We start from the raw sequence: 25,362 nt of genomic DNA on the forward strand, positions 1-25,362 counted from the left end.
TTTTAGGCTTCCTAACCTTTAACAAGTCGTAAACAAATGAGTACGATGTGCATTATGTGAGCGTTTTAGAGCAGTCTCCGCATGCATGTACACAATATTAACACAACAACCTGCGCAGCCGCAGGGTCATTAAACCTTGCTGTTTTAGATAATAACAATAAAAAATATTAAGCAAACCCTTCAGCGGCATTCAGGCGATCCACCCGTTGCCTCGAACAGGCGGAGAGCTCAGCCGCTCTTCGCAACATGAAGCCCGATCACTTTTTCACGCCTAAAGGGATCAACTGAGGGTTCTCCCAGGTCCTTCGAAGCTTCGGACCAACCACAGTGTCGTCTTCCCACTCCTTTACAACCGTATCAGCCGAAACACTGCCTGTCGGAACCGAAACATCAGACGCAGCAGCCGTCGCGACGAGGCGCGCGCCGAACGGTCAGGAGGCGAGTAATGGCGGCGTGATCACGTGATCAAAGATGGCAGCCCCCATGATACGCCGCTGTACAGCGTCTATAGCCGTTACGGTGATGTGGCGCCATCTAACTTGTTCTTCGGAGACTACAGTTTCGGTTTCTGCGTAGAGTGCAATTTTCCCATGAGGCGCGAATTTTTTAAATGCCCTTGAAGCGGAGGGTATGGCGAGGACGCTCCGTGCATGACGTCGGGCGCGTGGACGGCGTGCGCTCAGAAAAACCTTGCTGCTCGCAATTCTACTGTGTCGACTGCAATTATTATCTATGCTACGAGTAGCAGAGTCTCTGGTGACGATGTTGGATTGTCGGATTTTGGTTCAGACGCTGTAACTGCGCAAACCTATCCCGGAACGTTAGCCTTATAGTTTCGCTTCCTTTTTCCTGTCCGCTTGTGCGGGCGCATCAGGTTTGTTGTTCAGACGGTTAGTTCCATTTTCGGCCTAGTTCGTTATTTCCCCGCCAGTCATGCATTCTTGAAGTGCCCTTGGAGCATAGGCTTATTGCGACATAACACGCTGTGAAGATGGTGTCGCGTCGAGGTCGGGCACTTCGCGCGCTCGGAAGAGTCCCGCTGCACGTGACTCTTCAGCCTCTGCAGCTGATTTTCAAGATGCTCCGAGCAGCAGTGACTCGGACGAAGATGTTGTAATGTCGGATTTCGATTCTGCAGCTACATCGCAGCTATACTTATCGCATGCTATATATCGCTATATCGCACTTATACTTTTTGTGTTTTATATTTTTTTTCAATTTATTTCGTAAATTACATAAGTTTTGATTTGTATTTTTTAAACCACGCTTACCAAGCTTTCGTTTGGCACATAACATTACACTTCCAATTTTTTTTTTGTTGGACTGTAAAAATCATATCAAGTGCACTCTCAAATGAGCCTTTTCAAGAGGCATAAAGAAAAAAAATTCTAGCTCGAAAACTATTCAAGTTATAATTTTAGAACTTTAATGTGATGTTTTAGAAAGAATTTGAATTGTTTTGTAACTTCTAGAATGTTTTTAGTGCAAGTGTTTGGAAAGTTATTGTCATATAAACACAAAACTTTTGTTCTTTTTTATTTTTGTTGTTTACTGATTTTTTTCACAGCATTTCAAGCAGAATATGTGTTCAAATAAATTTCATTATAAAGCGCATTCTATCTCAATCACTGTTATGCATTTTATATAATTTTATCTCTCGCGCTTTTTCGAAAAAAAAATTTTTGTCTGAGGCATATAAAAAATGGTCGTTTTCCCGTGGTAACGAAAGAGTTAAATTAGAACAAGGGATACAGCTGACACAGCACTTCACACCAGTTGCCCCCCCACCTGCAGTGCATTGGTGCTGGACGCTGCGGGACTGAGCGCGGCGTTGGCCACCACCAGCTGCCTTGGCTCTGGCTGGCCCAAGACCAGGAGCTGCAGCCGCACCGTCAGCAGGTGGCCGTCGGGCGTCTGCCGCAGGTGGCTCTGCACCGCCTCCCGGTCGGCCTCCTCCAGGGTCTCCAGGTCCTGCACAGGGAAGCACGCTACCCTTCTCACCGGCTGGAATGATTCCGCTCCCTCAAGGGCCCAAACTTCCCACGCTGCCTCTGTGCTCGCGCGATCTCCACCTTGCAACAATGCCAGGGAATGGAGGGGACACTTAATCAAGGCGGAAAGCTGGGCTAGTTGGTGTGTCATCGTTAATTAAAAGACTAGCACACAAAACTAGGACAGAGAATGAGACAGGACGAGCGCTAAACATCAACTGCGGATTTACTGCTACAAACAGGTGCATAAAAGCACTTCGGTGGCAGATGCGCACACTGGGTTGGAACGAGCACAAACTAATCAAAATGTGGCAAACAGCTCCTGAGACACATTTCTTCCTTTTTGGACAGGGCAAGTGATGTCGTGCTGACACAGTTATCACTTTCCCTGTTAATGTAATAAGCCTCACAAAGGGGACACTGAAGTTCTCGGTACGAAGCGATTGCGTTACATTAAAACCCGAATGTAACAAACTCTTATAAGAGTGAATTATGCTTTACATCAAACACTAGGAAGTTCCTCTAGAACTAAGCATGTAAAATGTATGTTTTATAACGGACTACACAGTGCATACAGTGAAAGCTCATTAATTCGACCCCCGTTAATTCGGAAAATCGGATAATTCGACACGTACGCAAGGTCCCTACAATTATACATAGGAGTCTATGGGGCAAAACTCTCGTAAATTCGGACAAATTTTGCCATGCGTCGGTTAATTCGACTTCACTCCGCAGCCCGCCAAGCCGGTGCGCCGAGAGCAAAAAGAAAAAAACATTGCCACGAGCGGCGCTACTGTACGGCTGATAGGCCATCCGTATGGTCATCGTCATCAGCAGCGTGACAGAGGGCGAGGGAAGAAGCAGCCGAAGCGGCTGACGTCTTTTTTTTGTGCTTGTTGTGTCGCAGCAGTCCTGTTGGTGTCGTCCGCGTAACCCTATCCACAGCAAGTCTCGTTTTGGCGTGTGTCGTCGTTTCCGCATGTTCTTGCTGCTACGATCGCGGTTATTTAACCATAAGGCGGCGCCTTTTTTGGTAATTGTGCACTTTGTCAGCATGTTTACTGTGCTGCTTGTTGTTGCTGTTTTGTTGCGACTGAGAAAAGGGTGAAAGGAAATTGCACGGGCCTGCCTATTGGCTCAGCCGAGCCACCAACACTGCCACATGCAGATAGAGGAGAGTTAAAAGATCAGAGGAAAGATAAAGAGAAAAGATAAGACGCGCGTTGCAGCAACAACCACAACCGCATCTGCTGAAGCGAAAGCTGGCTGAAAGCGCCTCGCCTTTGTGTCCTGTCAGCTGACCGAGGATGAAATAATTGAAGTGACAGGCGCTGACAACGACGATTCGTCGGAAGGCGACGATTGTGAGCAGTTGTCCCAAATGCCGAAGTGCATGGTGAAAGAAGCCGGAGAAGCTGTGTCCGTGCGGGAGGACTTCTGTGAACAAATCCCTGACGGTGTGTGTGCCGCGGAGCCTGGCAGCTGTTAGCGCTATCGTATTCACTCAAATACGCTCGAAAAAGCAGATGACGATAACAGATTTCTTTGCCAAATAAAGGTACATACGTCCTGTTGCGGCAAACATTGTTTTTTGTTGTTCATTCGATAATTCGACATTCGGATAATTCGACAATTTTTCGCGGTCCCGTCAGTGTCGAATTAACGAGCTTTTACTGTATATCGAACTCTAAGCGCCCATGAACGGTCCCAAAGACCCGCCAACGAGCTGCCAACGAGCTGCTCTGGGTGGTCTCGGGACAATCACGCTGCACTTCAGTGAAACCCATGAAATGCAGGAACGGGAGCACCCCTTTAAAATCCACGCCATTGGCCAGCCTTGCTCTGCGGCGCTGATAGTCCTCAGATGCCTACCACGCGATAAAGTTTGTGCGGACAGCTCCAGACCTAATGCACTGGCTTTTGGAGGAGGCAGCCTGGCAGTCTACGAACAGCTACGAGACATTGTCATCCTCCATGCTTTCTTTGTTTGCCTTTGAGAGACATGCTGCTGCGCTGCTCTCTAGACTTCGGCTGTGCCTGTGTTGCTGCGCGCTTGCTTCCCGGGAATACATCCTGCAAGAAACAGCGGGAAGCCCTTTCGGGGAGCTTGCAACAAGCGGGCGCAAGATTAGCCTCCTCCTGGATAAATGTCCCACACACTGCTGCAGCAGCTCGCTCAAAAGCACTGAGCTTTGCTTCCTGCCACCAAACGCAACAACGGTGCGTTCAAGCAAGGCTATCGAAGTATGTGGTTGAGAGGCTTTTATCGAAACTGCAGATTAATGACGAGCTGAAGACTAATTTGCCGGCCCAAATCAAAATGATCAGTCGCGAGGGGCAAGACTCGATACCATCGTACTCGAGAGAACTGCTTCCATCATGCTGGACTGTGTCATGAGAGTGTGGAAGGTATTAATGGCACTGCCATGCTGTCTGAAGAACTCGCCAAAATTCCAGACGCTGTGCGAACAGAAGTTGCCTTCGACGACTTTTTGACAGCTGACGACAAAGCTGCGATAGCAAGCCTGTTGGACACAGAAATTGTTTCCAGTGTGCTGGTGTCGCTTCCCGAAGCCGATTCTGCTACCAATAAGCTGCAACAATACTGTCCAGGAATACAGGAAAGCTGACTGGAGTTCACTGAAATGATGTCGCGCGTTGGAAACGCGATTTTCATTGATGGAAGTAAATGCACTGCAAAGAAAAAAATCACTGCCCACTGCAATTGTGTACTATCGGGGACAAAAGTGGTGTACTCAACGCGGCGGGAGCCGGAACAGCGGAAAACTGCGACGTTTTGGCAAGCTAAAGTTGATTAAAATTGAACCAAGTCAAGCGACGTGCCTGCTTATAATATGCAGCATTTTCGCATGCTAAAGCACGAAACACTGAACTAAGCCAAGCGACACGCCTGCTTATAATAAAGGCTGTCTCAATTCCAGATGCCTCCTGTAGATGGCGTTGCAACGCAGTTTTCTGTTCCTCCAGCTCCCGCCACGTGGAGTATACCACTTTTGTCCCCGACAGTACATTTCTCGTCAATAAATTACCTTAAGAGTAGAATTCATGGCTAGTGGCATAGTTTTTCTTTCGTCTGCGCATTTTCACTCCAATGTTTACAACCTCAAGTATAATGAATTCAGTACTGAAGTTCATTGTATATGTTTGATATATTCCGTATATCGAACAAATTGTGTTGTATCACGCTGTTCGTTATAACCGGGTTTGACTGTAATGGGTCCTTTCACTGGCCAGGTGTCTACCGTGGACATACTCCTCTGTCACCTAGGTTCTGCCTACATGCCCGTAGATGCGGAATGGGTCATTCTCTAGTTCACGCTCACAGAGTCCTCACACCACTCCCGGCACAGTGGTGCAGCGGTTAAGCAATGCACCACTGCCCAAGAGGTAGCTGTTTCAAACACAGCCACGGGTGGAGCTTGAGAGGCCCAGGTTGTTCCTGCTGAAGAACAACCTCTCGCGACCAGTCCACTGCCACGGTGGACGTCTGCTCCCAATCCGGTGGGCAGATTGTGATGACAACGTACGGTCATGTGACCTCGGTGGCACGCGGGTGACTGCTTCTCTGAGGATTTTTCGCACATCGTCGCCCCTGCCGACACCAGATTTTCTGCTGAACGGGACCCTTCATGCTTTTTCCACCAAAGCCCAAGGAAAGTTTCGTTCTAGCACAACTTCAGAACACACGGCTGACATGAACATAAGGACGCAACAAACTGCAAACTGTTACCCGACTAAAGAAGTTCGGTTTATGGGTTATGGAGGTTTAACGTCCCAAAGCGACTCAGGCTATGAGGGACGCCGTAGTGAAGGCTCCGGTAATTTCTACCACCTGGGGTTCTTGAACGTGCACTGACACTGCACAGTACACGAGCCTCTAGAATTTCGCCTCCATCGAAATTCGACCGCCGCAGCAAGGATCAAACCCTAGTACTATAACCACTGAGCCACTGTGGCTGCTTGAGTGAAGTGACAGCAAGGCAAACTGGAAACAAGAACTGCAGATTGCCACTACCCGTGCCTTTTTTTCATCATCATCATCAGCCTGACTACGCCCACTGCAGGGCAAAGGCCTCTCCCATGTCTCTTCAGTTAACTCTGTCCTTTGCCAGTTGCAGCCACCGTATCCCTGCAAACTTCTTAATCTCATCCGCCCAGCTAACTTTCTGCTGCCCCCTGCTACGTTTGCTTTCTCTTGGAATCCACTCCGTTACCCTTTAGGACCACCGGTTGTCTTGCCTTCGCAATACATGCCCCGCCCAAGCCCACTTCTTCCTCTTGATTTCGCCTAGGATGTCATTAACCAGCGTTTGTTCTCTCTTGACGAGCACCAAAACCTCCACTGATGTAGTCTTTGTCAAAAGTAACCAGGCTCCAAGGTTTGCTTCTCATTTGTATATCAGAGCCCGCACGTGTTCCCTAAACATCAAAAAGTTCTTTGAAGGTGAGAACAGGGGTTCTTCTTACCATACAGAGACTTAGAGCCTGAGGGCTGGCATAATAGCTTTAATATACGACTGAGAAGAAAAAAACGTGCAGCCTGGTTACTTTAGACAAAGACTGTACTTGCCAGTGGTTCAGGACACGCCGAGACAGCGTGGCAAATGGGGTTAACCTCGACTGCTCTCGCCATGCGCAGAGAGGGGCAAAAGGGGGTACCTTGGCGACCAGGCTCTGGAGGGCGTGGCTGCTGTGCTCCAGCACCCGGAAGGCTGCCCGGCGCACCACCAGGGCCAGGCCCGTGCCGCGCAGCAGCTCGTGGCCCTCGGGCAGCTGGGAGTCCAGGGCCGCCCAGTGGGGCGCCTCCACCCCCTGCAGGGCCAGCACGTCCACCTCGGAGGCCTCCCGCAGGGCCCGCTCCACGCTCGCCTCCGCCAGGTCCAGCCACGACACTGAGAACACTCCCCGCTGGGGGACCACCACGTCCCCATTCTCCCGGGGCACCGACTGAACCCCCACTGGGGCCACTACTTTGGGGGCAGCCGACACCTGGGGCACTGCCGGAGAAGAGGCGGTCGAAGGCGGCGAGGTCACCGTCGGCTTGGCAGCTTCCAGTGGCCCCGACACGTCCGCACCACTGTTTGACAACGTGCTGCACGGCTTCTCGGAACTGGACTTCTCGGGGCTGAATTTCTCTGGACTCGCCTTGTCGGCACTGGGACAGTTGGGAGGAACAACTGGCTGGCTTCCACCACTCACTTTTTCGGGGCTCAGTCTCTCGGCGACGCTCGCCTTCTCCGCACTCGGCTTTTCAACAGGCGTGTTCTCCTGCACCGCCGGCTTGTCGGACAGCAGCTTTTCTGTGCTCAGTTTAATGGGGCTTGCCTTTTCGGAAACTGGCTTGTCCGTGCTTGGCTTCTCCACGGCTGGTTTCTCTGTGCTTGCTCTTTCGGCACTGGGCTTCTCGGGGCCGTGTTTCTCGGGACTTGGTTTCTCGGGACCAGACTTCTCCGCTCTTGGCTTGTCAGGGCTCGCTTTCTCAGGGCTCCCTTTCTCGGGCAATGGCTTCTCAGGGGTAGGCTTTTCAACAGGTGGCTTTTCAGGAGTCGACTTCTCTGGAGCTGGCTTCTCGGAAGCCACTTTTTCGGGGCTCGACTTTTGTGCATGCTGCTTCTCAGGGCTGGGCTTCTCCTCTGGCGACTCATCAGGGCACGGCTTTTCGGGAGCACTCGATGCAGGTTCTGCAGAGAAAAAAAAACGTGCCAATGAGCTCAAACCCCAACCATTCACCCCATGACAAATTTCGGCTCCAACACACAAGCAGGCAGTCCGGCTAATTGGTTCTGCCGAAACTTAGTACTTGTGCAGGCACGGTACCATCTAATCACACCCACAAATTCACAGAGAACATAAACCTATCACAATCATGACACCACCAAGCTGGGTCACAACCGTTTTTTTTTTATATTGGAAATTAACCTTCATTTCGAGCCAACAAAAATTGCTGCAAGGCTGGCTTCACAAAGGTTAGCGAACAGGACTGAGAATGATGCAAAAACCCTGCTGTGAAGCGCAGTTTATGGAAATCAGCAACACTGAGAACACACGACAAGCTCATCAATGCGATCTTGGAGGGAACTTGAAAATTGTTTGAATCAAGCTGAGATTAAATTATCACGAACATTAACGTCCACCCATCACACCCTCGCACATGGACAGAACCCAAAGCAGCCCCATCTGGACTTCTCAAAGGGCCTCAGAAAAGGGCTCTCAACAAAGCTGCCGTATGCCTGGGACGTTAAAGAGCGCCGCTTCACAAATATCCTCCAGCAAGAATTTTTTTTTTCATGCGCTTTGTGGAAGCACAGTTATATGCAGTTCCTGCTGAGGCGTGTTCGCTGTTGCATTTAGGCTTTGTCTCAAGTCCTGCACGCTCACTGGCCATTAGCCAAACCGTCCAGCCGTCAAACCGTCCGAAATTATGCAGTTCTTGACAGCGCGGACGACCACATCATCCGGAATAGTGTCTAGGATCCACCACACGCAAGCGTCTAGGATCCACCACACGAGCTGGGACAGCGATGCTTGCTTCAACCTCCCAGTAGCAGGGGCGGAAGCAGGCTTCAGCTTTTTGGAGCAGGCACGGGAGCAGCAAAAGGCCCATTTTGAAGCAGGTTTGGAGCAATTTGTAGGCTATTTCGGAGCACTTTTGGAGCAGACTGGCGACATTTAAATGCGACTGAGAGCAATTTTGTTTGCAACTAGTCCAAAAACTGCATAGATATTGATCACGGATCCCACAGGCCAGAATTCTTTAAAAGGACTGCAATCATTCTCAAGATATTTGCTAGAGTTCATAAAAAAAGTAGACATAAGGCAGCTGCTACAAACAGCAGTTGCAGTAAATTAGCTGTCATCAATTTCAGTTCAGAAAAAAAAAAAGAAAACAACATAATGGCGCCAGTTCACGAAAACTGTCAAAAGAGTGCAGCACAATCTAGAATACACTATGTCAGGACCGAAAAAAAAAGAATCAATACCCGCCAACTGGTGGATTTTAAAATTCGAAAAATTGCCGCAGCCTAACCAACAAGAAGGTACTCACATAATTTGTGCCCTCGCATAAATGCGCATTAAGAATTTATTACCCAAGCCTATATGAAAAAAAAAAAATGCACCAGCGTGCACGCGGGTGCACCCAAGTCAGGCTGTGGAAAATCGGCGCGAACGCGTTGCTGTGTACGGCTGTGAAAGGCGCGAGTAGCGAGGGGATGCCGGCCACACCGCTGTGAAGATGTAACCCCATAACTGGCCAGGCCAAGCCAAAGCAACGTCAACTGCGTGCGAGGTAAGAGCACGACGGTACCTCGCACAGCGGGTAGCAAGCCAGGTGACCATTCCCTGGCAGCTCCACGTGTGAGAAGCTCGTAATTAGTTTGTTGAATTAGCTCCGGTAAATAAAATTATATTCACGCGCCGTTTACCCGTCCCACTCACGCTGGCGGTCGCTTTCCAGGACAAGGTGTCCAGAATCCTAAACCAACGGTCCTATCACGACGACGCCATTTTAGCTCCGTTTATCTCCAGAGTTTTTAGGCGAAAGCCTTTAATGGCTCATGCTCGCGGTGTCCGTCCGTGTTCGCGGCGTCCGTTCGTGATTGTGGTGTCCGTCCGTGCGCTGGAATCGCGCCAACTGTGGCCTCTCCTCCGCGCAGTGGCGCAACCTCCTCCGTAATTTCCATTCCTCAAATTCATTTTCTTCACTATGGACCCCCTTTCTGTTCCTTCCTTCACTCCCACTTCCTCTGCAAACGGATGCCACCGAGAGATGCAAGACAGTGACTCCGTAATTTCCTTTCCTCAAATACAATTTTCATCACTACGGGCCCCTCTGTCTTTCTCCGTTCACTCCCACTGCCTCCTTTCCTGTGAAACATCGTGGGAGGGAACAGCGCGAAACAAAACGACGGACAAAGGAAGAGGACACAAAGACGAGCGCTGACTCGAAACTGAATTTTTTATTGAAAAACGAAAACATATATACATCACACTCACGTGAACAAACAGAGCAACTACTATTGGTCTAGTGGAATCAAGACCATCAAACGCACAATATGCCACGTGGTGAACTCTGAACAAAAGCACCCCTGAATCCCGAAATGAAGCAAGTCATGAATTATCTAAAAACGATACTTCTTTGTTAACTAACTTTGTGCGTTTGATGGTCTTGATTCCACTAGACCAATAGTAGTTGCTCTGTTTGTTCACGTGAGTGTGATGTATACCGTATTTATTCGAATCTAGGCCGATAGTTTTTTAAAAAAAACGAGATGTAGAACTCTTATGTCGGCTTAGATTCGAGGATTTCGTTTCGAGGTTTCGTATTCGTAAAATACGAATAAATGTAGCACGCAGGTGGCGCCCCCACAAAACGCCAACGAAAGACAGCACTGTAGCCGTTGCTATCCATAGCCGTTGCTATCCGTAGCCGATACTGATCAAAGCACACATGAGCACTGGCTGCCATTTTGGCCTTGTTCTGTTCTCGTGCGGTGGCGTGAGCACATTCGCAGCAGTGAAGTTTTCGTGCGTGGTTTTTATCACCAACACCATGGCACCAAACAGGCGGTGCCATTATAGTGCCGCCTTCAAGCGGAAAGTTATACTCGCTGCAGAGCAGTCGTCAAATCTTCAAGCCGGGCGGGACTTCGGCGGCTGATCGCGGGCTGGCCTTGCATATGTCTCCTCGCCCAAATGCCAGCCCGGGATCAGCCTGAGCGGGTTCCTGGCAATAAATGTCGTTTGCGTGCTGTACCTCTTGTTCGCAGTTGTTTTTCCGGCCGGCCTACAATCGAGGTAAGTTTTTTTTTTTCTGTGGCCTTCAACTTTCGGGTCTCGGCTTAGAATCGTGGCCGGCCTAGATTCGAGTAAATACGGTATATGTTTTCGTTTTTCAATAAAAAATTCAGTTTCGAGTCAGCGCTCGTCTTTGTGTCCTCTTCCTTTGTCTGTCGTTTTGTTTCGCGCCGTTCCCTCCCACGATGTATCAGTACAAACTCGCCCAGTTATCCATCCTTTTCCTGTGAAACTTGATTTTTTGGTAAAACTTGATTTTCCGGACTGCCCGATTTTTCGGTCGTTTTGCTGGTCCCAAGAGAGCGTGAAAAATCGGTTGTCGACTGTATTTACGATCACTGTTCCTCAGAGGCTTATTCAGACACACATCTAAAGGTTGCAGCTGAGAGGGGATAAGGTCGCACTGGTTGTCTGCCATCAAAGCCTTGCTAGCGTCAGTGGTGTGTCCCATGAACGCGTCCACAACCAGCATTGAACGCGGCCTCAACAGCGCTCAAGGACGACGGAACCAAATGGTGTGGAGCCAGTCGTTGACCATGTCCGCGGTCATCCACCCCTTTTCATTACAGCGGATGATCACACCAGAAGGAAATTCTTTTTTCGGCAATGCCTTCAGGTTGAAGATAATGTGGTGGGGAAGCCTCCTACCGTCCGAAGTACAAGCTAGCATTGCGGTCACCTGTTCCCTCTCATTTCCCGTCGTCCTAACTTCCACGTCTTTTGAGCACCTTTTTGGACAGTGTAGTTGACCAGCATGTCAAAATGCATCGGTGTCTGATAGCGTTGCCCATCTGTCCGTGTTGGCATCGCAGCCCAATGATGAAACGCTGAAATGAAACTAACTTCTCTTCAAAGTCTTCGGGAAGCCTCTGACACACTCAAGTCCAGGGCAGAGCGCGAACCCTGCATGGTTCATAAAACGCTTTACCCAGCCTTTGCTTGATTGAAAATTGTGTGACTAAACCCATGCCCACAGGCAATTCCCTGGCTTTCATCTGTATCATCTAGACAGTGACAGCGACACATCTCTTCCCAACCTCATTCACACACCGAGCCAAGTCATTCACACACCGAGCCAAGTCATTCACACACCGAGCCAACCGGCACCCCCATAAACCATGCATGATATTTTTGAAATAAAGATTGGCTGGGGCCTAGCTAAGGTTCAGCCTGGATCTCTCGAAGCGAAAAGCTGCGGTGATCCGCGATAAACGCGCTTGCGGCGAACGTCCAACGGTGACGCATAGCGCGCGGCAGCGTGCGCCTGTTCTATGGGCAAGTGCGCCTTACATACCCCTCCTTTCGAATGCGCACGGCTGCGGCGGAAGGTCAGACGGTGGCGAGGAGGAGAAGCAGCGGCGCACATGCGCAGTGGCCTGCGCCGTGCGTGACGTCACTCGTGCTCCGACATACGCCGGCTCACGCGAAGCGCGGTGTTGACTACACAGTGAAGCTTTTCGCTTCAAAAAATGTCTTACATTTACGTGAATACGGCATATAACGAGTGTTGACGCCAAGAGCTGTGTGCGATAGCGCGGAAGAGTCTGCGCATGCATAAGAGCATCAAGTGCTTCTTCCAGCAGCTTATTTTCCTGAATTCATCGTCATCACTTACTGTATGTACCCTTAGAAATCCCGTCTGGGACATTACACAAGAAGGGGAAAAAGACAGCGGAGTAATTATCGAACTTTGAAACACTTTGACAATGCTCAATGTTTTTGAATACAGTAAAAGCTCATTACTTCACACTTCAAGAGACTGGGAAAAATGGTGGAATTACAGTGAAAGCTCGTTAATTCAAAACTCGATAATTCGAATTTTCGGATAATTCAAACTACACTACTTGGTCCGGCCAAGCTCCATAGAGATCTGTGTATAAAAAAGCCCATTAATTCGAAAGCGAGTCGGTTCCGTTACGGATAATTCGAACTACGCGCCACCGCGTCTGGGCGGCTTGGCACACAGCATGTGGCCAAAAAAAAAAAAGCACCTCCTCCGCATAGTTAGAGGCTGCGTAGGTCCTAAACGGGGACAGAAGATTGAACTAGATAAAACCATGGAAGAGTGGGTAAAGCTTAAATGGCGCCATCACTGGCGCGGCGGCCGGCGGCACCGGTGGGAAGGGGTTGGCGACCGCGCTGGCGGCTGCCTACCCTCTTTTCCGCGCAACCTCGGGAACTCGCAACTAAATGCTCGTTAATTCCAGCCCTGTTAATTCGAAAATACGGATAAGCACTGTCAGCGCGGTCCCAGCCAACGCCCATGAAGGCTATGCTATGACTTCGGAGGACCGGCGCTACAAATTACGAGCGAAAAACTTTTTTTTTCTTTGCGAGTGTCGTTCATGCTTCCACCCATCGGTCGGTCGCCAACGGAAGCACGCAAGCACGCGCTCACCCGCGAACAAGACGCCGGCACAAGCGCTGGCACTCTGCCAAAGTTCGCTTCCCCCTTGCGGGAGCTAACGTCAAAAGTGATGTTATCGCTGCGCAGCATCTTCGCGCGCCGCCAAGAAATGCGTTGGGGGCCGTGACGGTGCCAAACGGAGGGAAGCGTTAACGACTGACGCTTTTTTTTTTCAGATTCTTAGGCAAAAATCGGGGGCGGGTGGGTTCATTATGTGAGTGGGTTCGTTACCCGAGTAAATACCCTACATACACCGTAGTGCAAATGGTTCTTGTCGGTTTTCTCGCGGCCATTCGATAATTCGAACATCGGATAATTCGAACGTTTGTCCCGGTCCCGTGAAGTTCGAATTAACGAGCTTTTACTGTATTCAAAAAAATTTGAATTGTTGAATGACCCTGGAAAAAACTGCCAAAAACTGCTTACATCACGGTAAACTAACTTGGTGAAAGGCTAGGCAATCGTTACCTGATTTTGAGATGAAAGCATTGCATCAATTACTTTTGCTCGTTTCTGTCAGTGTTTTATTGCGTGCATACTGTCCAGACCATAGGGGCCTCCCACAACCTTCACAGTGCGATGTAACAGATTTGCCGCTACCGCATCACACCTATAAACGGTACTGTTGTGTGCAAAGAGACCACTGCACAAATGGTGAACAGCACACGAGTGCATTATTTCAGCGCACTGGAAGTACGGAACCGCACAGACGGAACCTAAGGAAATGGCTCAATGATAAGAAAAAAAGGAGGGGGGGGGGGGGGGGAGGAGAGGAAAACAGACACTTCAATCAGTGTCCGGAGCTTAGCTGGGTTGGGTTGGTTGGTCGAGCCGGAATCACTGCCGTGTGGCACAAAGCTCGGAAAAGCAAAACTGAAACTATGCGAATGCGACTTGCTTAGAGACGGAGCCATCTGTTCATCGCCGTGCCTGCCGTTGGAGGCAGGTCAGAGGTCTGCAAACGACTGCAGCAGCAGCATGGAATTCAGGTTTTTATTACGGCTATTTCGGCCAAGATTTAGTATAGATGACGAGTTAATGTGTGCAGTTTTCAGGGGGCAGGGTTGGGCTCATGGAAGAGACCCGTTAGTGAAAATTGCCTCAATGAGATCCTTGAGCAGTTAACGATAGCGATCTTTGGCTACGCCAGTAACACCTGGAAGCGGCCTCCCTTTGGGAGCCTGTTCTAATTAACCAACGAGGAGAGACCTGTAGCATCCTAATTCACGAGTCCAATGCTACAGACTTACACAGGGATTGGCCAGAACTGAGCCAACAGTTAGAATTAGCAGACATCAGAATCAGTAGGGGTCGCATCACTGTACTGCTATTTGCAACAAGGTTTGAACTGAATACCACTTTATGTGCTTCGATACTTGAAACGTTGCAAATATTTGCACAACCCTAGTATTTAGAGATGGGAGTATAGCCATCAACTGCAGCATGTGTCCTGTCCCATTTCCTTTTTCACTGTCCGTTGCGTCTTTTTTGTGCTAGTCACAATGTCGCATCCGGTCACCACCTTATCTGCATCCCAAGTCAGACACACGTCTCTCAGAAGTGGTCCCGCGAGGCTGTGTTGGAAACTAAGCATTTCGACAAAATCACTTGCCTGGTTGGGAAGAACTTATTGTGAATTGCGAGGCATGGCCTCCAGCTAAAACTTCTCAATATGAAAGTCCTCAGCCGGCTTGGGTCCGAACCCAACCGTGACACCCCAAACAGTGTGGTCACACACCAGCAACGCAAGAGCCAAGGGAGTACTCCTGCCCCAGCTAGACACACCCCGACCGCAGACTGTCCAGTGCACAATCAAGGCAAACATGACATCACTTTCTGCCATCCCTGTGCACCACTCTGTTTATTTATTTTTTTCACTTCACAGTTTCACTGTTCCAAGGACCCTTCCTGCAGACAGTTCTGGACAGGAGAGACAGATTTCCCCACGCACAATGCAAGGGGAGAAGAAGACTGACCCTTTTCCTTCTCGTCCTCGGGTGGGGTGGCGGCCGCTGCCTTGGAGGAGGCCTCCTTCTTGTCCTCTTCCTCCTTGTCGGCCTCCTCCCCCTGCTCCATGGGCTCCTCAGCAGCAGCCGCCTCTGCAAGTCATTTGTCATCATCATCACCAGCTTGACTGCGCCCACTGCAGGGCAAAGGCCTCTGTCATGTCTCTCCAATTAACCCTGTCCTCCGCCAGCTGCAGACACTGTATCCCCGCAAAGTTCTTAATCTCATCCGCCCACCTAACTTTCTGCCGTCCCCTGCCACGTTTGCTTTCTCTTGGAATCCACTCCGTTACTCTTAAGGACCAGCGGTTATCTTGCCTTCGCATTACATGCCCCGCCAAAGCCCACTTCTTCCTCCTGATTTCAATTAGGATGTCGTTAACCAGCATTTGTTCCCTCAACCACTCCGCTGCCTATCATTTTCCTCTCCATAGCTCGCTGCGTTGTCTTTAACTTAGGCAGAACCCTCTTTGTTAGCCTCTATGTTTCTGCCCCACAGTCAATCAAAGGATTCTCAAAGAGCAGCTATGGCACAAGGATGAGATGCCACCCCTACTGCCTGGAAGACCACACGCACCACTGCCTGCCTATGCAATGCCGTCATGCATGTTTCTGAGGCGCTGCCACCTCAAAAATTAGAGAGATACTCAAGGTCCGCCTTAAAGACATCACATGACGATGGCTATCAGCCACTTTCTTAATTAGTGCCTCTCTCTAATTACATACACTCATTAGCACACATCAGTAGGGACACTAGACCATGTGATACACCATGAGACACCCAAGGCCTCTCATTAGCCAAGTCAAACAAATGCCTCAATGGCGCAGGTGTTCCCTGTCTTCAGGGGGAGCCTGGTCTTGAAAAAGAAAATTTTACTACTGAAGTCATAGTTATGAAATTTTCAGGGCTCATTTATTTTTGTGGGCTGATTCTAGATATGTCATTTAATTTCATGTAAAACAATTCCTTGAGCACTTATGCAGTTTTCATGCAAGTATTTTGCGAAGAGTTTTGAAGAAAATTTGCTGCGGGAAACTCGCTGAAACGTATGCCACTGGGTTCTCTGGACACCAAGGAATGCATTAAGGGCAAAATTATCGTCCTGGCTATCACAGAACTTGAGTTATCGGTTACTGAAGCTGCCGCTTCACAAACAGGAATGCAGTCGCCGACCGATTTTTCGGACTCGGCAGGACTCAAAAAATGGTCCGAATAATCGAACAGTCCGAAAAATCCGTGAACTTAGAAAAATAAACTTTTCTGCGAAAAATCGGCTTTCAAAAGTTAAAATCGCCACTCCCCATGTTCCGCCTGCAAGCGATAATATGAGAATCTACCTCAGTCATAGCTGTGCTTTCCTCATGCCCACACCCTATCACATCATGATACCAGATAGTGCGACGCGGCCGCGGTCATGCTGCAAATGAATGCACTCGCTGCACGAAGCAAGAACAGTCAGTTTGCATGGGGCAATGACGCTCGCGAAGACTGAGAGGTAACCCACGGGAAGACGCGAGCGGAAGCGAGTTCCTCTGAATGCAATACCCCCTCCCCCATCTACCGCGTTTGCTGTCCCGCACCGCGGGGTGTGTCGTCCAAACCATGGCGGACGCTGCATCTGTCCCGCTGTACCGTTTTCAGTGCGATCACGCGCCCTTTGTAGGCCATTTCGATGGCAATGAAGAACATTTCATTATCTTGAATGGCAACAATGGAGAACAAATAGCCAAGTCTACCCAAGCCAGTCCGATTGCGCCCGCCGAGCTGATTCCGTTTAAATCCACGATGGCGCCTTTCACGGTGGCGGCAGACAGGTTGGTAGTGACAGCGATGCCCGCTCGTGTCTATATTAGGTAGAAATAACAAACTTTCGGTTGAAAAACGATCACCACAATATTGTTGCCATCTATTTTAGTCGGAAAACTCGAACTTTTAGACTCCACAGTCCGAAATACCGGTCGTGAAAATGTACATGTTCCTATGAGGTACGCGATGGTTCCTCAGCGAAATGCGATATATTGCGCTAGTCCGAATTATTGGAGTCCGAAATATCGGTCGGCTACTGTATTCGATGAGAGGTACCCCCCCCACACCAGGGCTGAGAGAAGCCAACTGACCAGTGGCAGGCTTCTTCTCCGCCTCCTCCTCTTCCGCAGCAGCAGCTTCTGCAGTCTCCATGGGTTCCTCCTCCGCATCCTCCTCCTTCTTCTCGTCAACATCCTCCGTCTTGCGCCGCTTGGCCTCGGGCTCCGACTGGCCCCGCCTGGGGGCGCCCCTCCGCCGGCTGGAGGTGGGGGGTGCCTTCTCTTCCTCTTCCTCCTCGTCTTCTTCCGCCGCGGCTGCAGCAGCACGGCTTCCGCGGGCCCCCCGCGTACTCCGCTTAGGCCGCTCCTCAGCGGCAGGTGCCTTGCGCAGCTCCGCAGTGCCCTTGCGGCCTCTCCGCCGGGGAGTCACCACTTCCTCCTCTTCCTGCAAGTGCACATCACACAACGCATTCGGACAAACAGACGAGGAACGCACACAAACAGCGACACAGCCAGACCCGTCCACATGTGACAACTCTTTTTTCATGCAGGGTTGCTAATGCATATTCGCTTGTTCTTGCAGATATGGCAGACCTTGTGCACTAACTTAACAGCATGCCTGAGCAAAGTGTTGTTTTAGCCCCCTTCATCGGGATTCATTACAGTGCTTGGCTAGACTGGAAAATGAATTACCGTATACAGTCGAGCCCGCTCGTAACGAACCTGAGCATCACACAGAGTCCGTTCGTTATATCCCGAAGTTCGTAGAAAGTGGACCACAGACTAAAAAAAAAAGTTGGCGGTCAAAACACAAACTCTGCGAATAAACCGTGTGTCATCCAGGACGTAGTATTGTGCCTGTAGCGCACGGGTACATAGCTCCGAAAGGAACGTGGCTTCTTTGATTTTCCGATTACAAAAAGCATGTGCCGGTCGCTGCCATTCATATTAGCGCATGGAAAGTACTGTAACGTGCACTTTGCTGTGTTTTCCGCCAGCACATGACTCCCCTTTCATGGCATGCGTGAGGCCCCAGTTGGCACGATTCCAGCGCAAGGACGGGGACACCGTGAGCATGGACGGACACCACGAGCATGAGCCATTAAAGGCTTTTGCCTTAAAAAAAAATTGGCTGTGGCTTAGGTAAGGTTAAGCCTGGACATCTCGAAGCGAAAAGCTGCGGCAAGGCGGGGGAGGAGCCGCGCGTGTAGTGAATACGGTGCCACTGGTGTCGCGTCCGCTGTCTCAGACGTCTCGTCTCCACTCGCCGTTCCCTCTGTGTCCCGTGCGCGCAGCCTGCGCGGCCGCCGAAACCGAGAGGGGCGGGAAAGGAGGCCTGCCCGCACACGTGATGCCGAGCATCCCCCCCCCCCCTGCCTCTCGGCCATCGTCGTCGCTCCGGGGTAATCCGAGGTAGGAGGAGGGAGGGGCAGCGGCCAGCCCCGAACGAGAGAGGGGAAGCGCTGGGCACCCCCAGCGGGCGAGGGTTTTTGCGCCTCTCCTGCGACGCGACAACAAAGAGCCGCAACTGATGGAACAGATGCGCACGTGCAACAATCAAGCGAGGAAGTGCTAGAGGAACGAACGCACAGCGAGGAGACCAATGAGGGGCGTCCCTGAGCGTCAGTGCTGCCATCTGTTGGCTCCTACCGAAGTTGCCTTCAATCGCACGTGGCCGCCACGATCTGCTCCGGCAGCGCGCCGGATCGCGGAGGCCATGAACTGCTAGTGTGTGGAGAGGCCTGCCAGAAAACGAAACTTCGAAGACTATGCTGGCGCCATGGCATGCCCGCCTTCGACAGGCGAAGAAGAGGGAATTGCAAGGGTAAGGAGAGGGGAGTTGCGAGGACAGGCGGGAGGGTGGTCTTGGAAGCCACACGCCAGCACTCGTAGGCAGCGCGCGTCGGCGGGCAAAGGGTAGCTCGCTTGCGAGGAGGATTGCGAAAACAGACCACGCGCCATGCGCATGCAAAGGGGTCAGAGCCCATCGTTATCTCGCATCGGGGCGCCGGGTTTATGCCATCCGTTCGCTGTAACCAATTGGCAGCGCTCAAGGGCGTTCGTTATACATGCGATTTTGTGCCATTGAAATAATGTATATTTTGGCGGTCACGCAGGTCTCGTTCGTTTTAAGTGAAAGTTCGTCTTAAGTGGGGCCTTTATAAGTGGGCTTGACTGTATTGCCACGCATAAGTCGACGTTTTTTTAAAGTGTTGTTCGAAAGTTGGGGGGTCGACTTACAATAGGAGTTGACATATATGCAGAGTCTTAGTCAGCCTATATGCGGGGTCAAAAGTAATTTCAACCAAGTAGCGGATAATATCACGCCCCGTGCGCTCGTAATTCCATACTAGTTGTCAGACATGGTGTGAAGGTGGATCTGCTCAAAAAAACTTGAGTTTAATTGAGATATGCACCAAAGGTTTGTTTTAATACGATAGCAACTTGTTACCGACAAACCAGCAGCAGCAGTGGCCCATAAGATGATAATCGCGACTGTGTCCTCACAAGCGACAACGAGTCAGAGATGTCTCGTGAACAAATAAATGTTTCATGACTCGGCCCTCTGAAAAACTTTTTGGGCGAGCTGAGACCGCAGGGTGTGGCAGCGTCGACCTAAATTCGGAGTCTAACTTTTTTTTCTCAAAGGGGGCCGTGAGTAGAGGGGTCGACTTATAATCGCCAATACACGGTATTGGCCGCTCGGTGGGCAGCGGCAGCCATAACCTTCCACAATTTCAGCAATGCAGGGAGGAGGAACGCGCACTATGAAAAAAGCTGCCTTAGACCGCTCCCAAGAAAAGTGCCCACCTCGTCTTCGTCCTTTTTGGTGGCAGCCCGGCGGCCCCCCCGGCGGCCTGTCGATGCGGCCACCGGGGTGGAGCGTGCTGGCCGGGCCCCCCGGCCCCCCCGGGGACCCCCCCGCTGCTTGCGGGTGCCGTCCCCCGAGTTGGACTCGTTCTCACTCTCGTCCTCCACCCGGTACTCCTCCTCCTCTTCTTCCTCCTCCTCCTCCTCGGCACCATCGCTCTCCTCGTAGTTCACCTGCATCAGCCACGCACCCCCCCACTCCTCTTCCATCACCGCCCCGACACAAGAAGCACACACTGTCCGTTCAGAATCCCACAGAATCCACGACCAACGCGGGGAGTGCCTTTCACCCAGTCCCGTAGCGGCTTGCCGCTCTACCATCGGCCGAGTAATACGTAGTAGTCCGTAGTAGCAAATAGTCCGCGCGTATTTTTGTTTCTGCGGGCTTATTTTGCGGCTATATTATCTGCGAATCAAACTATTTTATCACAGAAATCTAAAAAGCTAAACAAAGCGAAAGCAAAGCCTCCACAGAGCTGGCTGAAAGGCACTCCTCGTGTAGGTTGACTCCGCCCACCGTACAGGGAGAATTCAAAAAGTAAAGGCAGGAGCCAGACTTTAATTCGATTTAGTTAGAGAAATTGGCCACACAGGGCAATAAGTCGAGGTTTCTAAGAATGCTCAGAACGTGTACATTGAGTTCCCGCGGCAAAAAGACGAGATCAGATTCCTCTTCAATGCACCTCTAAGCCCTACGGCTGCATATATCGGTGCCCCACCCACCTGGCCCGATGCGCGGCGTGCACTCTTCACCCGGGTGGCAGGCGACTCCACGGGGGAGCTGCGGTGGCCTTCCGCCGAAGACGCCGCCGTCTGGGCAGCCGTGGAGCTGCGACGCGTGCGCCCGCCACTGGTCGTCGCCGTCGCTGCATAGTCGGGCCGGGCTGCTGCACGCCGGCTCGACCGCCGGGGGGCCTCCTGCATCAATCAGGCCACAGCAACTACTGCAGGGCTGGACCCCACCCACCGAATGCCACACAGGCGAGCGTTCAAACAACCACACCCTTTGTCTTGCCAGTTGAATTTAAAAAATAAAAAAAGGCATCAGAACCTAATACTACCTCTGCCCTAACATTTTAACATTTTCCAAGAGGGTATGCGTAGCAGGGTATGCGTAGCATGGATACATTGCTTTTTAACAGGTCGCTCTCAATACACAGTAATCGACAATCATCAGTGTAGAAAGCGTTACAAAAGTGAGACAGAAAATCGTACAAAAGGCAGCATCTCAAGACAACGCAACTGGCCTTTAATAATAAATAAAAACCTCCCATCACTCCAAAAAAAAAAAAGCGTATTTCAACAATGACAACTGCTTCCGTTCTTGGACAGGAAAAAAAAAAAGCGTTCTCCCTTTTGCACCCTTGCACTTCGTCGGCACCTAGCATAGATAATTTGATAATGATCACGTGGACGAACGATAATGAAATAATATAATGAAGAAGGCCATTCTGCCAACAGGTATATATTAGCGCCACACCGCCGGTATTGTTTCCATCCTAGCGGCAAAAGGCACCTGCGCGCTGGAGCAGTGCTGTCTGTGTGTGTACTTTTGGAGGTTCGAATTTTGGCGCCCGCCGATTGCAGCGCCGCAGGGCGGACCCTCGGGCGGGAGGGCCGGCCCCAGGGTTGCCAGACTGCTCACCGTGGCGGCGGCGGTTGGCTCGTCGGACTTGCCGTCCTCGGCCGCCGGTGCCTCGGCGTCCTGCTTGGCGGTGCGCGCTGTTCTGCGGGGCATCCTGCTGCTGGCTTCCTCCTCCGCTCGGCCCTCAGGCGCCAATCCGCATGGGTTGGAGCACCGCCTGTCGTACGCACACGCCGCTTATCGCAGCTGCCACCGCATCACGCCAGGGGCGCGAAACAAGCACAAAACAAAACGCACCGTAAACAAACCGACGCGGCGGTGCACCAAGACGCCGCCGCCGCGGGAGACGAGCGATCATCCCCCCGCCACACCGCAGCGACACAAACTGCGGGCGCGCATCGCGGCCCAGAACGCCACGACTAAGCGGCCCCAGTGGCGCAACGTTTTTAACAGCGCCGCGTGATCGAGCCTGGCCCGCGAGGAAATGGCGGCAAAATTTGTGCAAAAGGGCCTCAAACATGCCGTACGCCACTGGAGGTGACGGTAGGCGACTGCCGTGCCTGTCGACCGATCACATTCGCGTGTATTTTCCCGTTTGTCGATACGGACAGAGCTCGTGCGCCGATGCCGCCGGTTAAGCAACCGCTACGCGTCGGGCCTCCGACCGTGGCAAACAGCCGGATGTCTAAGCCTAACTAAGCGCAACTTAGGCTTAATGCGCTCCGATCCCAGCGCGACAGTACCGTTATTGCACATGCCAAGCGCGCTCGTGTCAGCCGACTCACTTGAACGATGACGGAAAACGCTGTTTCGGGGTGCTAAATCCGCTGGCCGTAGAAACGTCCGCCAGTGGCCGTGTGTTTGGCAACGCTTCTCGACGCTCAATCCGTTTTTGAATCCAACGCCATAGAAACCTCCTCGACGCCCCAGAACACAAACAGCGGCCACCTTCCGCACACACACTTTCAGGCGCTTGCTTCCGTGCGCGGCGGCGCAACGTGTTACGTGCGCGTTCCCGTTGGCTGCTTCCGCGGACGCGTCCTTTTTACGCACGCTGAATGCGCTTCAAAAAAATAGCGCCGCAGCCAGCCGCAGCTGTAGCACTGTTCTGTAGCCGATGCAAGTCGGCTGCCGATAAGGCAGACCGTTGCAGGGTTGCCAGGTTTGGCTACTTTGCGCCAAATTGGCTACTTTTGAGAGCTCTTGGCGACAAAAATTTGAGCTTGGCTACTTGGCTACTTTTTGGCTACTTTTGAAATGCTATTTATGAACACCATTATCCTTTTGTACCTGCCTTGTTGTCGATAAATGGGGAAAAATTTAGCAGGGTTAGGCCAAATGCAAATTAGTTGTGCAGGCATTTCGGTTTTCACTTTGGTTTCGGTTCGAGGCTCGGTTTTACACGTCAAGCAGGCTTCAGACAAAGATCGGCGACTTAATCAGACTTGAGCTCCATCTTAAGGGCATGGCGAGATAGCATTAATCGGTTAATGCCCAGATATGTGGAATTGGTCATTCTCTACATTTACTGATCGCAGAGAGTCCTACCACTCCTGGCGCCGTGGTGCAGTGGTTAAGCAATACACCACTGCCCTGCGATGGCAGGTGCTGCCATTAATGGAGCTTGTGCCCAGGTTGCACTTCCCAAGCAACCAGTCTCAACCAACCAGTAATTTAACTTCCACAAGCCATGGTGGGGAGAGTACTCATAATCTGGTAGGCAATGCTTCACTCCTAGAGTTCCACGTACGCCTTCACGTAGGACTCACAAGGGCTTCACGTAGGGCTTCACTTTGTTTACCCATCACGAAATTGCGACATGTCCCCTCTAATGCTCACGCATTAATAACTATGACTGCGTCAAAAGAACACAAAGTATTTGCTCTGCCGAAGAGAGAATGATTTATTCTAGTCACTTTTCAAGTCATGTCATAAATACCTCTTATGCTTCCAAGTTATTTACAAGCACTGTTGCCCAATAGGTTGCCCTCCGTCTTTAAATTGTAAATTTCCTGCCTCTGGTGACGTTTTTTTGGTGTCTTGGCGCCAATTCTGGCTACTTTTGAGACCGTGGCCGTAGATTGGCTACTTTTTGGCTACTTTTATAATTTTCTTGGCTATTTTTTGAGATTAGGACCTGGCAACCCTGGACCGTTGCAAGGCAAGCGAGCGCGTTGCGCGCTGGTCCGTTGGCGTACTGAAAGGAATGGATGAAATGACCACTGCACATACGACGGGACGCTAGCAATTTATCACCTACGTGGTGTTTGTTATTCCTTGCGTGCCGTCGCACCTGCGCATTTTCGCCGATTTCGCTGTAGTATGCACACTTAGGCCAATTGTACTTGTGTCGGCGCGTTTCGTGCAGGATATGTCGCTGCGTGCCAAGCACTGTTTTGCCGACACGCATAAGCTCAAGTGGAGCTTAAACTCGTATGGGGGGAAATTCTGGCCCGAATGAACTGCGGACGTGAAGGAAACATTCCGTGCTGGCCATTACGTTACCTGAAAAATTTTCGCAAGCAAGAATCTAGCCGGAACAGTGAGAGCGACCTGTTTGGTGATCATTATTTAAATACAACGGATCTGTAGAAGTGGCCTTGGAAAGAATATTCGATTCAAGCTTACAGGTTCTGCATGGGCCCTCTAACTCGCGTTCTTAGCCGCCCTCTGGTTCTGACGTACAGAGCGAAATCTGAGCAAGCCTTCTCATTGGGCGGGCTCCAGTGACGTGAGTGAGGCGGGGCGCAGTCCCGCACTGCTTTCTTTTTGTTTGTTTTTCTAGCGTGTATGCAGCTCAGGGCAGAGAGTAAGAGCGTCGTTTTAATCGCCGGTATCATCGGCTTTAATTAAGCTAGTTTTAAAACTTTTGCAGTAGAGTGATGGAATACCATGCATTTACTCGTGCGCATTCCCTAAACATGGTATCGTTTCATGGCCCCTTTAACGATCATATTGCGACAATTTTCTTCATGCAGCTGATTGGTGTTGTACATTATAATAAGCTATTTAGAAGAATTACTTATTTAGTACCTCCATCGCCTACATTGCATTACAGCAAGGGGGGGGGGGGGGGGGGGGCAAACACTAAAACACGAGTATATAATGAACATGATAAACAAACAAAAAACACGTACACCTACAGACACTGCTAAGTTAAGCACTCAACACTTTGTAAAATGCTTTGTTTGATGGGATGTGGGATGGAGGGAATTTCAGGCGATAAAGCACCCCACCGACGAATTGTTTGAACAGAAAAATGAGTGACTCAAAGCATCACTCCTAAATAAATACTCCTTGCTTGAAGATGTGGTCCTTTAATTCTCTGTGATATATATGTGGCTAGTTTGATGCACTCATCTCGATCTATGTCAGTTTGGCAATGGAAAATACTATGAAAAAACTTGAAGTGAAGATGCAATCGACGATCCTCTAAATTAGGCCACCCGATACGATACGATTCATACTTAAGCACCTTTCATAATTACCAGCTACAAACTGAACTGCCTTACTTTGAAGTTTTTCAAGGATACTAGCATGTTCCTTTGTATATAGGGTCCCAGCAAACGCAGGCATATTCAAACATTGATCATATGTATGTAAGTACAACTTCTTTTTCAGGTCACAGGGAACTGTTTGAAATTGCACCTTAGGAAACCG

At 50.6% G+C, this 25,362-nt stretch overlaps 1 protein-coding gene across 3 annotated transcripts in view; it reads right to left on the minus strand.

Moving 5' to 3' along the window:
- Positions 1-22,716, minus strand: part of LOC149325104 (uncharacterized) — a 35,955-nt gene extending 13,239 nt beyond the window's left edge. Inside the window, exons 1-8 of one of the 3 annotated variants that reach the window (XM_089563653.1) lie at positions 22,488-22,715; positions 21,763-21,919; positions 20,841-21,035; positions 20,058-20,291; positions 17,340-17,691; positions 15,192-15,314; positions 6,672-7,693; positions 1,789-1,971 (exon numbers count right to left, since the gene is read on the minus strand). In XM_089563653.1, the coding sequence (XP_089419779.1) occupies positions 1,789-1,971; positions 6,672-7,693; positions 15,192-15,314; positions 17,340-17,691; positions 20,058-20,291; positions 20,841-21,035; positions 21,763-21,855 (2,202 nt within the window). In that variant the 5' untranslated portion in view covers positions 21,856-21,919; positions 22,488-22,715. Of the gene's footprint in view, positions 1-1,788; positions 1,972-6,671; positions 7,694-15,191; positions 15,315-17,339; positions 17,692-20,057; positions 20,292-20,840; positions 21,036-21,762; positions 21,920-22,487 lie in introns of all 3 variants that reach the window. The other 2 variants (XM_089563654.1, XM_089563655.1) reach the window with 2 other exon arrangements.
- Positions 22,717-25,362: the final 2,646 nt, after the last annotated feature.

Source organism: Amblyomma mixtum, chromosome 10, assembly GCF_055824585.1.
Source record: "Amblyomma mixtum isolate Tamu chromosome 10, ASM5582458v1, whole genome shotgun sequence".
NCBI lineage: Eukaryota > Metazoa > Arthropoda > Arachnida > Ixodida > Ixodidae > Amblyomma > Amblyomma mixtum.